This window comes from Idiotropiscis lumnitzeri, chromosome 13, assembly GCF_059441095.1.
Source record: "Idiotropiscis lumnitzeri isolate Australia: NSW breed Sydney's pygmy pipehorse chromosome 13, RoL_Ilum_1.0, whole genome shotgun sequence".
NCBI lineage: Eukaryota > Metazoa > Chordata > Actinopteri > Syngnathiformes > Syngnathidae > Idiotropiscis > Idiotropiscis lumnitzeri.
In genome coordinates, this window is record NC_142403.1 from 2,093,277 (window position 1) to 2,110,218 (window position 16,942).

Here is a 16,942-nt window from a genome sequence, read left to right on the forward strand (position 1 = left end):
ATATTTTCATGACCATAGGGCGCACCGTGTTATTGGGCACAGATATGTCAAAAAATATCTTAGCGCAAGCTAAAACATAAGCTAGCATGCATGCTCGCACATCTCTGAAACATACACTAGTATGCATGCTAGCATGTTTTGCTCAAGGTAGCTGGTGAAACTATTTGAAAAAGAGAGGGTAGGGGGCAAAAGTGAGTCAATCACGTGCCTTCAGCAGTCTTGCAGGCCCTCAGATTTGATGGCAGCTTTTGTCATACCTCAACCAGCGTGAATACACGTTAACGTTAACAGTAAATGGACATTCAATGCCGGGGGGAAGGCACTTGACTAGTCACCACAGTACTTACATTCACTGTTTGACATCAAAACTAAAACTATCGCTCAACATCGAATGAACAGCATACTAGTAAACAATGAAACGAGCAAAACAAGGAACAAAGAAGTACAATTGACACAAAACATGTATCACTCATGCCATTCATATCCCCCCCAAAAATAAAATAAACACAAAACATGTATCTCTCAATTGGCACGGAAGTCGACTGGTTAGCACGATGGCCTCACAGTGCAGAGGTAGTGGGTTCAATTCCGGCTCCGGCCTTCCTGTGTGACTTGGCATGTTCTCCCCGTGCCTGCGTGGGTTTCCTCCGGCCGGGTATGCCGGTTTCCTCCCACATTCCAAAAACATGCATGGCAGGTTGATTGGACACTCTAAATTGCCCCTAGGCATGAGTGTGAGCGCGGATGGCTGTTTGTCTATTTGTGCCCTGCGATTGGCTGGCGACCAGTTCAGGGTTTCCCCCGCCTACTGCCTGAAGATAGCTGTGATAAATTCCAGCACCCCCCGCGACCCTAGTGAGGCGAAGCGGTACAGATAATGGATGGATATATCTCTAATGACATTCAAAGCGCAAGTGTTGCAGAGATTTACTGAATTTGGTCTATGCATAGGGCACTCCGCATTGTAAGGTGCCCTGTCTGTTTTAGGGAAAATTTGCATTTTACTTTAAAAAAAAAAAAAGGTTTTACATCGTACACCCAGGTTTAATACTTCTCGACAGGAATTCAACCCACAAATCAACTTTAGAAGTTGGTGCCTAGGCAAACAAGGCATCCTTGCTTTATTATAATTAAGGCGCATGCATGCATGCATGCCAGAATTTAACTTTTGACGCGATATGCAAGGCACTTATTATTGATTCAAAGTCTGTGGACTGTTAAAACCGTAATCTGTATTATTAAATATTTTGAAATAATCCTGTATTATGAAATATACATTGATTGATTCTCTCTTGTTTTAAGTGTCAGTTTTAATAGTTTGAATGTGTATGAAACATGTGGGGCGGGTCTGAAATGAATCCCTCACAATTTTGGGTGTAGTGTCTTCAATGTTCAATGACCATGCACCATAAATCTTAGCGGTACCCAATCTACGATGAGCGCCCTGGAGAAGCGTCGTTGTCGTGCACTACCCTCTGATAGACCGGCATCCAGCTGGCTCAGCCTTCAAACAGGTCTCAGGGCTTGAGACTGAGGTCTGTTACTTCTGCTTATGAATGAGCCGTTGCTAAATGTATCCAAAGCACCAAACATATCTGAAACGGATGGACGTCAGTCAAGAAAATAGCCGGAAAACTCACTGGGATGCTTCCATTTGGATGAGAGACTAGCAGAGCTGGGCAGTCCGTCCTGGGGGGCGGAACGGTCCGGCCCTCTGGCCTGGCCGGACGCCCATTTTGGGGACGGAGGGTGACAAATTTTAAAAAAGGCTTTGATTGACAAAGCCGGAGGTGGATTTTAGTCCAGCCCACAAATCGGCCCTCGTGCGTGTGATGAACCGATGCGCGAAATGGGCAAACGACAAACCTGCCACTGGGGGTTACCATTAAAAGAGGGGGGTTTGTGGCGTGCATGTGGTCCATTAAGAAAAAAAATAACAGATTTGCGGCTTTTGGACTTGTCGTGGTCTTTACTGCCATTACTTTTCTTTGTACTTTTGTACTTTTCTTTTTCAAGAGTGATGCGACAGCTGGCTAAATTGGCTGTGTAAAGCCCTTTGAGACTGTCTGTGATTAAGGGCTATACAAATAAAATTGACTTGACTTGACTTGACTGACGTCAGATTGGTGTGTTAGTGGCCTTGACACCAATTTGTACTGCGGCAAAGTCTGGCAAAAAAACTAAACTCCACCCATGCGCACAGTTATGACTGTGCCCCTGCCAGGATGGCCCAGTGGTCTAAGGCGCCGCGTTCAGGACCCAGTCTCCCCAGGAGGCCTGGGTTCGAATCTCGAATTTCCCCATTGTGGGACTAATAAAGGCAATATTATCAATATTAAATGAAGACAAGGCCCTAAGTGTTTTGATTGCAAACGCTCCCCTAAAGCCTGCCATACACTAGTCCCCATTGGCACTGGGTATTCCCCCATCTGCGCAGAGTTCGCAGGGGCATTTTTGGAGTGCGGATGGAACTGCACTATCAGCATCGAGTATCAAGTTACATGCACAGTTTGCGGGACGGACTGGAAAAATAGGGGAAAGTGCCCATGCCTATGCAGGTCGGCAACTTGAATGGGATTCACAAACAAGTGATCAACGCAGCTTTAAGGGGCTATGCCAAAGTCAGAGAGTGAACTGCAAACAGCGGCATCGGCCGATGGCGCAACGCTGATGGAGCCTCATGTGCTGGACTTTAAACAGCTGAGTATGCACTGCAACTCAGAAGCTAAAGCTCCAAACACTGTTACTACCTTCTGGGTTTGACTTTATAGGGATTGGTGGATCTTCACCCAGTCTAAATGCCAAATCATAGATGGAAAAACATTGTGGTTGTTGTTAAAATGCTTTTTAATAAATGAAAACTTTTTCATGATATGGTTTGCAAAATTCAGAAGGGCTTGCTCCCAGACACATTTTCAGAAACGGTTTGATAACAACAGCTTTACCTGAATGTGTTTAATGTGGCACTGTATGAGTGGCTGGTCACTTGAGTCATACAACGACACTTGTGAAAAAGCTTTTATCTTTGAAATTTCTGAGGTGATGAAAAGAAAACTTTACTGTGTCACCTTGGCAGTAGGTGTGGCGTGCTTCCTGTGAAGGTGTCCAGCGTGGTAAAGGATTGCAGTCTTCTTGAAGATATCTTCAAACAAGGCCTTGAACATGTCTCCAACACCAAATAATGACATAACATTTCTTTTATTGGCCGCATGATTGGGACATTTTGAGTGCTTGGCAATGTTCACCGATTATTAAAAAGTTTTGATTCTTGAACGACTTGCTTTTAAAAACGTGTATGTTAGGTACATTAAATTGCCTTAAATATCTTTCATTGTAAATCTTCATGTTCATAAAAACTTTACGTGTATGTTAACTTCACGAAATTGTCTTTACAATTTATCTTTAAAGTTGTCCATATTAACCTAAGTGTTAAATAATTTAATAAAATTGTCAATACAATGCTGCATGTTAGCTACATTGTCTGTCGTGTTTAGAAAAACTTGTATGTTACCCTCGCAAATGTGTCAATCATAGATTGAGATAATTGGAGTAAATACAATACAATGCAGTAGAATACAATCAGATTCAAACGCCCAAACGCTGCACTGTGAGGCTGATGTGCGAACCAGTTGGCCACCATACTGCCTGCAGTGTATCCTCAAATGTAAAACAGTTTGAGAAAGTGAGCAAGCAACTGGCTTAGTGGCCACCCAGATAATCTATACAGCATCACTACATACTGACATACTGTAGTAATGGAGTAGATACTGTGCAGCGGAAATTGTGCCAAAGAAGTGATCAGGAAGAAAGTTAGTGACTGACAGCTCAACACAAGAGCAAGTTAAAATAAAGCATAAGTCACAGTTTAGGCACCACCTTCCTTCACTGCTGTGTGAACTGGTTATTGCAAATCTCCATCGAGAGCGCAGAGGCGAAACTACACTAAATGATGGAGGAGGAGGCAGAGGAAGTGGGGCTGAGGTTTCACACATGTGTGACCAAGGACAATAAGCCATACCACAAGCCGGACGTTTACCCACATTAGTCAATGATGTCTTGATGATGGAGAATTACTGCATTACTGCTAACATTGCAGTTTTATTTGAAATACTGTATTGCATTATCTCACTGTATTACAGCCACGCCTACTGTCAAACTGACAGACATCTGGACATGTGCTGTGTGCGTGGGTTAATTCAGATGGTTATGGTAGAAGGCAAACAGGTAGTTGCTGATTTAGTGGAATTCACATTTTTGAAGAATAATAAAGTATGTTTAAGTACAATATATCATTGGATACAAACGATGGCTGCTAACTATAAAGTACTGCCGAAGTTTGACGAAGCCAGACCATATAATCCATCCATCTTCTGTACCGCTTCTCCTCACTAGGGTCGCGGGGGTGCTGGAGCCTATCCCAGCTTTCTTCAACCAGTAGGCAGGGGACACCGTGAACTAGTTGCCAGCCAATTGCAGGGCACACAGAGCCGAGCAACCATCCACGCTCACACTCACACCTAGGGGCAATTTAGAGTGTTCAATCGGCCTGCCATGCATGTTTTTGGAATGTGGGAGGAAACCCACACAAGCACGGGGAGAACATGCAAACTCCACACAGGATGGCCGGAGCCGGGATCGAACCCACGCCCGATGCTGTTTCTCACTGTGAGGCCATCGTGCTAACCAGTCGTCCACCGTGCCGCCAGACCATATCAACGCTGGGAAAATGAAATCAACATTTGGAAATGAAAAAGCAAGCTCTTGCTTTGGTTTTGGGCTTGGACGGAAGCGCTTGTAAAATTGCGATGGAGATTCCAGCTGACCATTTGGACAAGGATGACAGTATGGAGACATTGTAGACAAAACTGGACTGTGTATTTCTAAAAGAGGAAAAGGATCGCACTTACAAGTCCAATTCCTATTTTGATCGAAGAACTTAAAACTCGTGTGATCGAAGAACTTAAAACTAGTGATGGCAAAATGAAGCCCCACGAAGCAGTCAAGCCCTGCAGTGAAATACTTCAAACAAACATAGGGGCTTCAAGCTGATTCCTTTCCTCGACGACGCCATCTTGTGGACAAAAAAATGAATTAACATGAATTGAATTGTTACTTTGTCTGTTTGTGCTTATGCAACAAGTGAAATGTGAAATAAGCAGTTAAAATAAAGTGCTTGTTAATTTTTATTTTAAAACAATGTGATTATTTCGAACTACACTCAAACCTAGCGAATCATTTCCTGATTCAGCCACGGGGCTTCAACAACACCACGTACGACTCACCGTTTATGACCGTACATTACTCGGCTCATGCTTCAGGAATTCGACCCGAGAAGCACATCACGACTTAAAAAGCTCAATTTTAATGGAAGGTTACGTCATCTTTGAGCAGCTACCTGATGCAGTGTTAAACTGTCTCGATGAGAAAAAATAGAAAGCTGGCCGTCATTCATGCATGGGGCTGAATTACTTCCCAATGAATTCCAAGCTAAAACGTTTTTCTGGTGTGCTGGGTTCGGTTTCTAAAAGGAAGACCACAGCTCACTCCTTTAGTGTATAACGAATCATTTTTATTGTCCGCTTGCAACAACCAACACCCTAGCTTAGTCTGCCCTCTAGCGGCTCTATACATATACTACTAATACTTCTGATCACACTCCATTTGGAACGAATGCGACAAACATTGAGACATCAACTTTCCTCGCGAATCAACGATAAGTTAAAGACAAAAGAAACATGGCGTTCAAAAGATGTCAATTGAGGCACTGTTGCCAGGTACCAAATGTTGTTTTAAATTAACTGAATCATGGGAATCATTCATCAAAAAGATTTGTTCTCCTGATTAGTTCACCAAATTGTTTTACTTCCCCTCCCCTTCAGTGCATTCCCAAAAAGATAAAAAAATAATGTTAAAAATTTCTGCCCACCTGGATGTTCCACTTATTGTAATTAGTGCATTTGTTTTATCATCGCTATATCAAAAACATTGTAGTTTTAATGTATGAACGAGAATGGAAGTACAAACAAATTGATTACTGATAAGCTGAGCTGATTTTGTCTCTCTGATAATATTTTCCCCTCTTGCTAAAAATCCTCTCAGGACAGATGTGGCCACAATCCAGAGTCTCTTGGACAGACCACACCTCTACTTTGCCACCAAGAGAGGGGATCTGAAACTCAAGTTATAAGCGGCTCCTCCACAAAAGATGTACCTCCATCAGTGAATCCATCAATGGATTTTGGCAGGTGCTCACAAGCCCTGAGACATCTTTGTCAAATTTCTGCCAAATTTGGCTGTCCTGACTGGAACTTGCTGGCTGTATTGCTGATCCTGCTTCTCCTTCAGCCCGTTGGTTGGGGATATTCAACTTAGCGCCAGCATTGCTAAGATGCTGGTAGGCCCTATCTGCATCCTCATCCCTGCCACAGGCCTTCTTTTTTAACCTTGGTATATTATGTCTAGTAGCTAGGGGTTTGGAAGAATATAACACTTCCTAAATACTCCCCTACGTGCTCATCAGAGTCACTAATATTACTGGTGTCAGTGATATGTCAGAGACAGTGGACTCAACACCCCATGGACATTAAAGGCAGCCAAATAGTTCAACTAAACCTACTCTGCAAAATGGGCAAACGACATAAATTGCTTCCGAACGCACTTACTTCCATTGGGCACATTGGTGGAGAAGAAGAAATGGGATGAAGAAGAAGGAGATGAAGAAGAAGGAGACTGAGAAGAAGAGAAACATTTAAAGCTGGAGAAAGCGGAGAAGCAGCAGGGGGTGAACAAGATTAAAAGTAAATATTTTTTGGTGTTTAAAGTGGTCCACACTGTTTCACAATAAATTATGTGTTGTTCTGTTCTACAGTGTTTTACTGCTGGTCTTAAAATGGTGGTGACACCAATAGGGATTTGAGTAGGCATGTGTATTCAATTCAAATATTAAAACTGAGAGCAGAAGGAAATCTTCTAATGCTGTTTCATGTACTGGCCCTTTAACATAATTCAGCTCTGCTTGACTGGGTATGACAGCTAGCATATGGTGGGACAGGTACCAGGGGCGGACAATTTTTATGAATGAGTCCGGATGGTCGAGGCTGGAAGGGTATCCAGGTCCCAGCCAGAGGGCGGGGGATTGACGGTCAAAAAAAGGGTCAGTTCTGAAAACTAACTACAGTATGTAATATTCCTGCTGATATCGTATTAGAATCGGATCGGAAGTGGAAAATGTTGTATCAGGGTACCCCAAGTATTTACCCACAAGTACACATTAAATTTAGCTTCAACAAAAAAATTAATTCCCACATATATGTCATTTTCCTACGAAGGAGAATTTCATTTTTCACATATACAAGATCAGTCAATGATTATATTATTTTTGTCAATGTAATGTTATTGCCACAACCCCTAGAGGGCAGTAGTGCCTAGGGTATTTAGTTCTATGACCAGATGTTCATGTGGAGGAATGAGGAAATAAAGACGCACTGACTAAGTACGTTTGGCGTGTAATGTACAAACAATGCAGTTACTTCCACTTTATTCTTGCATTTATTCCAATTCAAAGAATGTTAAATAAATGGTACTTGACCGTGGGTCGATACAATCCATGTTATTCCTGTATATATTGGTGGTACTGGTCTGGTAGAGTACTAGCGCTCCCCCTGTGGTCTGAATGTGTAGCTACGGAGCCACACAAGTCTTCAGATACGCGTTTGCAACTTGCCGCAGGCATTTGTGACTCTGCAGGACTGTATCTAAAGTTCATGCAAGAACGCAGCCAATCAAGAGGCCCAGTGCGCATGCAAATCAATTTACACATTTGCAGACTTTTGTCACACATTTGTGACTTCAATCGCGGATTGTAGATTCTCGTTACACATTTGTTATTGTGGTTACAGATGTGGCTTTTTTATAAACATTTGTGGATTGAAATAAGCATTAGTAGTTTTGCAACAATAATGGCCACATAATTTACCTCCATATATCAGGTGTGTTAGTCAAGACTTGCCTGGAGTCAGGCACCTGAATCCACGCTCATTGACAGAGCGATCGGCCAATCAGAGGAGACCAAGAGTGTGCTTTCGGGGAGGTTCGGCATAGATCGGTCCAGGCGAGAAGATAATTCATACTTCCGCATTTAAGTCGGAGAAAGAAAGAAAAAAGAAAACATTTTGATATGACAAGACAATGTTTTTTTTTTTTTTATGACCCGAGCTGCAGTGGACTTGGTCATTTTGGTTTATTCCGTGAGTTCAAAACGTGTTGAAAGAGTCAACACGTTGTGTTTAAATATAAGTTGATTGAAAAAAACGAATAAACAAAATGCAAAATAACCATGACCTTAAAATATTAACATTATATTGTTGTTCGTGTAATCGTTTTTTTTTAATTGGACACTTTTACAACATTTATTCCGAAGATAAAGGTCAAGATAAAATTTTATTTGTTTGTTTGTTTTTCATGAACGATTACATTTATCATATTCATCATTTTCTTTCTGCTTACTGTTGTGTAATGGTTTGCTTCTATATTGAAGGCTGGGAATAGAAGGGGGATACGGAAGTGTGTAAAAGGGAGCATAAATATATTTTTCTTTTTTTTCAACAAATTTCGTTCACATTTTCCGAAATAGTTTTTAAAGTGTACTAAGACCCGTACGTCTATCCCGCCGTGATCGTATAGTGGTTAGTACTCTGCGTTGTGGCCGCAGCAACCCCGGTTCGAATCCGGGTCACGGCATTTTTTTTTTTCACTTTTTTTTTGCACCAAAGTCCTTTAACGTTGAAGAGTTTTCGTCCGTTTGCTGCAATTACATCTGACGCGCTTGAGTTCATCTAGAAAGTTGATGGCAACCTCCAAAAACGAAAATTCTCGTTCTTGCCTTGTCCGAATATAAACAACGCGGACAAATATGCGGTCCTTTTGCAACCTTCAAACACTTTTGAGAAATCACTGATACCCAGAAGCTAGTATTATTTTGTTTCGGAGTATTTCTCTGTTTAAAAAAAAGTAAAACTGTGACAATTTATCACTGCATATAGTCTATAGATTCGTGTCTGTTTCATTCTTTCATGGGTTAGCTTTAAAATTATTTTCATGATGAATGCTGAAATACGTTTTGTATTTTGTCAACAATAATCTGTGCTGCAGTTTATGATGACATGAAAAACTTTGGCAATAGGACGCAAAATGTTCCTTTGTGTGATGATGCCCATTGAACACAATTTTTGAATGTTAAATGGGACATCCATTTTATTTCAGATGTTAATTGCCTCTCAAAGATTAAAATAAAAGAAAAAAAATTCAATGTGATGTACAGATCATAAGTTGTGGTGGAAAACGTTTTGAAATGATTTTTGTTAAGTCTCATTTTTTACATCACATTGTATTATGCAGGGCGGCACGGTGGCCCGACTGGTTAGCGCGATGGCCTCACAGTGAGAGACAACATCGGGCATGGGTTCAATCCCGGCTCCGGCCATCCTGTGTGGAGTTTGCATGTTCTCCCCGTGCTTGCGTGGGTTCCCTCCGGGTACTCCGGTTTCCTCCCACATTCCAAAAACATGCATGGCAGGCCGATTGAACACTCTAAATTGCCCCTAGGTATGAGTGTGAGTGCGGATGGTTGTTCGTCTCTGTGTGCCCTGCGGCTGGCAACCAGTTCAGGGTGTCCCCCGCCTACTGCCCGAAGATAGCTGGGATTAGGCTCCAGCACCCTCCGCGACCCTAGTGAGGAGAAGCGGTACAGATGATGGATGGATGGATGGATGGATGTATTATGCAGTGTAAAGCAGCATGAACAGATTCTTGACATGTGTCTGTCTTTTTGTGCGGACTTCAGAAACTCAGGGCTCCAGTCAGCCACCCATAGAGGGAAGATCAGCAGGTAGCCTTCGAAACAGTGTGACCTCAAAACTACCATCGTGTTCCTTTTTCTTATCGGGCAATAGCGATCAATTCATGTAAACCATACCGAGACTGTTGGTTGCTGTTAATTCATGCCTCTGCCCTTCATTCTCTTCCATGCCTGGTGTGTCCTCAACTCTCAACGATGATTTTTCATCTCTCTTGACTGTCCTGTCTTTCTTTGGTGGGGAATAAGTCATGCATGTTGAGAATGTTTTGGGCTTCGGGGCCAAAGTGCCTGTTGACTTCAGATGTGTCTAACAATGAATTCACAACATGATGATATAAAATATGTAATCACTCTTGGTGGAAATTTGACAGCCTATATTTTGTGATGTGTGGTGCATGACTTGTAGCTGTGGTTCTAGTCTGGTTTGGTGTTTCTGCTGCTTGTATTGAACTAATTCAGCAGGGAGAGCTTTGGGTATTCCTTTAGGTGTTGACATTCAAGAGCCACCTTTGACCTTTTGTGGGTGTCTGCTGACTAATTGGGGGTTTTCTTGCAGAATAAATTGTATATTAACTCTGCTCAAAAGCAAAAACGACAAAAAACATGCGAAATGACGTCCCATAAGTCAGGTTAGCAAGTAATTGAAGAGCAGCGACGTTGTCTGGCTGAGCTGAGGCAGAGAGCGGCAGCAGAAGCTCAGTGCCAGTGGGAGGCGCTCCATGGCTTGCAGCCTCACCTCATCACCTCGGCGCCCTCCTACTCCCCAGTAATGACCTACAGTCCCACATTGAGTCACAAGTCTGCAGGCCCGCCTCCTCTGGTCCAGCACTCCATCCTACACCAACATCCAGCATCAGCCGGAGAGCAGCCCTACGACACACTGAGCCTGGAGAGCTGACAGTATGGACACCAGTGTGTCCACAGGGAACAACTCCGCCTGCTCGCTAGATAATTTGTTCAGGTACCCACGACAACTTCACCCCATTATGAGAATCACTGGTTTGTTATAGTCATACTCATCGCTGAAGGCGCCAACATAGAACTACTTTTCTATTAGACATTAGGCATTTAAGGTGTTTCAGAAAGCGCGCAAAACAGCAACTGAGCGAATTTTCACAAAATACTGTAACAGAGAATCGGTTGAATAAATCTGTGAAAACCTGTTACATACAGGATAGCCCCCTCGTGGACAGTGCCATAGCATCACATTTCTTGAGAGGGAGGCACCATTTCCCAGACTGCTCCCCACCAGTTAAAAAAGATGAAAAATTTTGAAAGATACAAAACAAACAAAATAAGCCAATCAGCTTTAGTTTTTGCCTGTGCTATTCTGTCACAAACATTTGACTGAGGATTGTTTATATTGTGTATGATATAGAATGTGCTGGACCAAATGGGTGCAGGCCCGGCCAACAGAGACTCACCCTCGAGCCTCACCTCCAGGCCTGACTCCAGAGGGAGGTAACTCATGACTGGGTAATAGAAAAGATTGTCCAATATTTGTTGTCATCATAGGGGGCTTTTGAGCCATACTTTGTCTGGTCCCTCATCCACGACCTGTTTGCCATGGGTGGCCCTGCCAGGAGCATAACGCCCTGGACAAGTTAGATCCTAGGATCATTGGGACACTCAAACTTCTCAACCACTATAAGGTGACGGCTCATGGAAAATCAATCTGTCACTATTTAATTACAGTATGGGGAATAGTTAGATTGATGATTAATAATAAAAATACTGCATCAAATTGCAATGATTACGTCTCTCCCTTCTCCTCCACTGAATTTTATGGAACTCTGTTGAGCATTTTTAAAGTTATGCCATTAGCAACATACAGACAAAAATACAAGAAAAAAATTACTTTGTTGTACAGTTTAGTTGGCAGGTTCATACTTTAAAATGCTCATAGCGTTTATATAACATTGTAGGCACAGACAGTAGACAACTAGGCAGATATTCTGGTAGAAAAAATAGAAAGTAAACATCACTTATCAGCACACTTGTGGTGAAATGCAACCATGCAATTCCGGTTAACCTAACACTCTAAAATAAACTGTGTGAGGAATTGGTGGGTTCTTTGACTGAGTGGTGATCATCCCAGAATGTAATCTGCCACTAAACCCAAGTCAGTTGGAACATGCTCCAACACACACAATGCTGAAATGATCAGATGCAACAGTGTATCAATTGTAGCTGTAGTTTTCATTCATGTTGATGGATTGCCACTCAGCAATATTGTCTTCAATAACCATGACTTTGGATTTGAATTGGACGTGAAATGGTCTTCTCGATGAAAATATGACAGTCTTGGGTCCTTTTTTGGCCTGAAACATGACTCTCTTCTCAAAAGTGATTGGAACAGATCCTGAGTTGCAAGACAACAGACAGTGTGAGGTCAATATATTCGTTCTTAATAATACAAGTGAGCATTCCAGATCGTACAGCCAGAATATTTGACTGGTGCTTCGCTTAAACCTTTCTAATGAAATGGTTATTGAATTAATATTTTTTGATTTTTCAAGATCCTGATGTTAATTTGCAAATTGGGCACTGATGCCTACCTGCCTCTCGCAGACACTCTTCCTTGTGTCTCTCATCCCATGCTATAAGTTTACAGGCCATGGAGCAGTAGAAGACTTTGTGACAGCGAGTACAAGCAGTTAGCTTCACAGCAGCAGAGCGGCCACAGTGGTAGCAAAACTTAAATGGTGACCTAAGAAAAGATTCCGTGACACATTACCACAAGCACGAATTAAAAGAATTGGATGCAAAGTGCAAAAAGTTGTTTTTTTTTTAATTTTATTTTTTTTACTGTACCTTAGTTTTACTGCACTGGGCGGTTCACTTTGATTAATAGTTTTAGCATCATAAGAAATTGCACCTTTATCTGTGAGGAAAAAAGGCATCGTCACAAAAGCACACTTGCACTTTTTGGTTAATGCTCTTTCTTAGAACTATGAACAAATGGGTAATCTGCCAATATACACATGTAAACAATAGACACAAAATTGTTGGTACACCTTTGTTAATGAAAGCAAGCCTACAGTGGGCAGATATAATTTGAGATTGACAAAAGTAATAATAAATCTAAAATATTAGGGCTGTCAAATTAAAAGCGTTAACTCTGGAGATCAATCTAAAAAAAATTAACTCAGTTAAATATTTTACCTCAGTTAACTCGGTTCCATTTACTTAATACTTACATAATTTGCAAACATTGTACCATATTGGCTGTACAACTTTAGCACATCATCTCAGATATAAACACCCTGCTCAAGTTGCAACGGGGCTTTGCAAACCAACACTGCTTGGAGTGTGGGGCTCGCTGGCAGCTTTGAGAAATGATTCTAAGTAAAATGCCTGTCAAGAAGTCTCCGTTTAGATCGTATACAAGAATCAAATAAAGCTATTGAAACAGTCTTTGAATTAAATATACTTCATATTTGGTGATTTTGCATTAATTCCAAGATATTATTCAAGTAAATATCTGTTAAAAGCTTCACAAAAAATAGTAGTTAAATGTGATTAATCGCAATTAAATATGTATTTTTTTTTTTAGATTAATTAGTTAAAATTTGGAATCACTTGAGAGCACTAAAAAATATATATATCCACCTTATTGCTGGGGGCTCTCATGGGTAAACAAATTTGGGGAGGTTTTGTTTCACAAAGCGGTATATTTGAAAGTTTCCAAAAACATGCATGGCAGGTTGATTGAACACTCCAAATCATCCCTAGGTGTGATTGTGAGCGGTTGTCTTTGTGTGTACACCGATTGGCTGAGAACCAGTTCAGGGTATACCCGGCCTACTGCCCAAAGACATGAAAGCTGGAGCTGGGATAGGCTCCAACACGGCCGCGACCCCTGTGAGAAGAAGCGTCTTGGAAAATGGATGGATAATTAAGTGTAATTGCAAATTCACCAGAGTGGTTGGCAGTAGCACTCATTTATTTTAAGTTGATACATGTCAAATCTTCTCTGTGACAGGCTAAAAATATCATGTTAATGAAGTTATTCTTTAAGTTCATCTCTATTTGTTTTTGTGTTTTCATTAATATTAGTAAGGATACAATGTTATGTAGAGGAGTACTTCTAAAAATGTTATAAACAAATGATACATATTGTCACGGCGATGAGTTGGGGAGGGTATGTTTTCATCTTCCTAGCGCAGGGCGTTCCAGAAAATTATTGAAGCAGTGCAATCGGAACAAACGAGGTGTGTCTCTATTTAGTACCACAGGTGTCTTCAAAATTGGAACCAGTCAGTCAGCCTACTTAGAGGGTGACAAGTATCAATTGTGCTGGTTGTTAACCCTGAGTTTAAACATACTAAACATGGATTAGGCCATAGATGTCCAAACTGCAGCTTGCGGGCCACAGCAGCTTTTATTGGTTTGCAGCAAATTATGAAAACACAATTCATATCGCTCACACAAGAAGCTTGAGCAGTTTCAGCTAGATGGAGCAGTCACCAGGGTTTGGAGGGATACCAAAATGTATTTGGGCCAATTACTAGTTAGCTGTTACAAAATATAGTAGTTTGTTACGTAATCCAAGTACCATAATGTTACCCGAAATTAACTTGATTTATTTTAATTACTTTTCGATTACTCAAAACCAAATATGTCAATGAGGAAAAATAAATGAATAAATAGAACACTAACATAGGGGCATGAACAATTTTGTTTACTTGTGCTCTTACCACCCTGAGCAAGGTCCTCCTCTCGCTCCCTTTCTCTCTGGACAACACTCTTCTTCAGCATACTTCCCATCATGCTTAGCAGCTGGCGCTGTATTTTGAATGTCTCTCTCCCCGCCATGCTGAGAGCATGATAGGGAGTATGGGCTATGCCAGAATCCTGGAGGGTATCATTAACAGTTTTATTTGTTGTTGTTTTTGTTTAGACATGACTTCAAACATTCCGACATTTATTTATGTAGGTGTGGTTGAAAATAGGCTGCAGTACCATAAACTAAAAGAAATATACAATTAATGTTCAAAAAGTGCACCATAAAAGATTTAATACATGAGGTAATATTCTTGGGTTGTAAATTCTGTTACCTGGTTGAAGGAAATGTGTGCATAGTCCACTGCCGTTCCGATCGTATCACCGACCTGAACTGGCATCAATATGTCAGCACCAACCTTCTCTAACATGTCCAGCTATGAAAAGATTCAGTCAAGAACTGTCATGCATACATATCCATACACTACACAAAATGTGACCTCGAGATTCAACACCTTACTGTGCACATAGCCGAGAGCTGAAAGACTGGAAAAGTATGCAAAATTTTAGTAACTGGGCGGCAGGGGTCATGGAGACAATTAGTTTAGCTTGTTTTAGATCTAACTCATCGTATTTTGGACAAGAGGCATATCGAATCAGCCTGTCCCTGCATCCAATCAGTAAGCCTGACTTCTTGTGGGAGGTCAATGTCGCTGGAGTTTTTTCATTTGTTGTGTTTACCTATGTGTTTTGTTTAGCTATTTGTTTTTGTGTTTTTTTACGTTTGTTATTTTTCATTTGCTTTTATACTTAGTTATTTGTTTTATAATTTGCTCTTGTGTTTTTTGCAATTGTTTTTATGTTTTTGTGTTCAGTTTTTCATTGTTTTTTGTAGTGGTGCTTAGTTATTTACTGCTGTAAATATATACAGTGTTTTTATATACGTACGTGTATGTATATATATATATATATATATTTATATATATATATATATATATACTGGCGTGGGTTCGATCCCGGCTCCGGCCATCCTGTGTGGAGTTTGCATGTTCTCCCCGTGCTTGCGTGGGTTTCCTCCGGGTGCTCCGGTTTCCTCCCACATTCCAAAAACATGCATGGCAGGTTGATTGGACACTCTAAATTGCCCCTAGGTATGAGTGTGAGTGTGGATGGTTATTTGTCTCTGTGTGCCCTGCAATTGGTTGGCAACCAGTTCAGGGTGTCCCCCGCCTACTGCCCGAAGATAGCTGGGATAGCACCCCCCGCGACCCTAGTGAGGAGAAGCGGTACAGATGATGGATGGATATATAATAGTAATTTTCTGTTAATAACTTTATATTTTTTAGCGCTATTACAGCCCCAGTGTTAAGAGCTCACGTTATTGGAAAAATATTTCCACACGCTTGAGAAGTAACACCCAAACTGTTACTTTCGCTGAGGTGCCCATGTTGTAAATGCTAAATCGCATTTGGTTATTTATTGGCCTCAAAGCTTTAACCGTCACAGTGGAGTAGTAAAGTTGGCACGGCTTGAGTTTTGCTAGTCAGTTCAATCTCTAGTAACTAGTGGTGTCAACAAGTCAAGCCAGAATTGGGACAAACATATTTCAGAAATATGCGTATAGGTAAGTACCAGTTTTGGTCGGTTGGCATCTAAACGGTAGTTGAAGTTTCCAAGTGCACAAAGGGCACTCCCCACGCCACGACCCAAGGGAAGGTTGGGATCTACACCTCCTTTTAACAGCTCTTCCACTGCCTAGACAGGCAAAACACCAGAAAAACTATCGAATGAGAGAGCACACATTGAGTATTGGACTGCGTTCGGACATGTGTGTGACACGTTGTGTACCGTGTTATTGCCACTTGCGATAGCCAAAGAAAGAGGGGAATGCCCACTCCAGAGGAGGTCTGTGCTGGCTTTATAGGAGAGCAGTAGAGATACTACCTTGCTGGCATTCTGCACAAAAATAACCATGCAGAACTTTCAAGGATAAAAAGATGCAAGAAAAACAGTTGTAGTATGTTTTAGGTAGCATTCATCTTCATGCTACTGTAATCGAATTCAACAAAAAACTTTCAATTTGTTTGTTTCGTTCATTGGTGTCTGGACTATTAAAGACATTAGATTATTTTGTGACTGTCCAAATACGTCTGGACCCAATTGTAGATCCACAGGACAGGATTAGTAGGAATGATCAAGAGCAAAATTAGATGGTACTAAATTTGCTACCTAGATGTGAATTACTGTACTTCTCAAAAACGATGGTTACACAACTAAGTATTATGAACAAAATGTTCAACCTGTTTTTGCAGAAAATGTTATCATTAGAGTCTAATAGCGATCACTGCGAGGTCCTTATTG

At 41.3% G+C, this 16,942-nt stretch overlaps 1 protein-coding gene, 1 long non-coding RNA gene and 1 other non-coding gene across 4 annotated transcripts in view; 2 read left to right on the top strand and 1 right to left on the bottom strand.

Moving 5' to 3' along the window:
• Window positions 1-8,667: 8,667 nt before the first annotated feature.
• Window positions 8,668-8,739, top strand: trnah-gug (transfer RNA histidin (anticodon GUG)). Its single transcript has one exon. It is a non-coding gene; the product is annotated as a tRNA-His (tRNA).
• Window positions 8,740-9,853: 1,114 nt separating this feature from the next.
• LOC148324019 (uncharacterized) lies at window positions 9,854-11,398 on the top strand. The gene is made up of 3 exons (XR_015846276.1): window positions 9,854-9,886; window positions 10,486-10,817; window positions 11,235-11,398. It is a non-coding gene; the product is annotated as an uncharacterized LOC148324019 (long non-coding RNA).
• A 312-nt stretch (window positions 11,399-11,710) lies between these two features.
• The window catches only part of LOC148324020 (ankyrin repeat and MYND domain-containing protein 1-like), a 34,982-nt gene continuing 29,750 nt past the window's right edge, over window positions 11,711-16,942 (bottom strand). For both annotated transcript variants that reach the window (XM_088313650.1, XM_088313649.1), the window contains exons 12-18: window positions 16,430-16,537; window positions 16,214-16,336; window positions 14,917-15,018; window positions 14,557-14,713; window positions 12,671-12,740; window positions 12,415-12,566; window positions 11,711-12,218 (exon numbers count right to left, since the gene is read on the bottom strand). In XM_088313650.1, coding sequence (XP_088169776.1) covers window positions 12,037-12,218; window positions 12,415-12,566; window positions 12,671-12,740; window positions 14,557-14,713; window positions 14,917-15,018; window positions 16,214-16,336; window positions 16,430-16,537 — 894 coding nt within the window. In that variant the 3' untranslated portion in view covers window positions 11,711-12,036. The remainder of the gene's footprint in view (window positions 12,219-12,414; window positions 12,567-12,670; window positions 12,741-14,556; window positions 14,714-14,916; window positions 15,019-16,213; window positions 16,337-16,429; window positions 16,538-16,942) is intronic.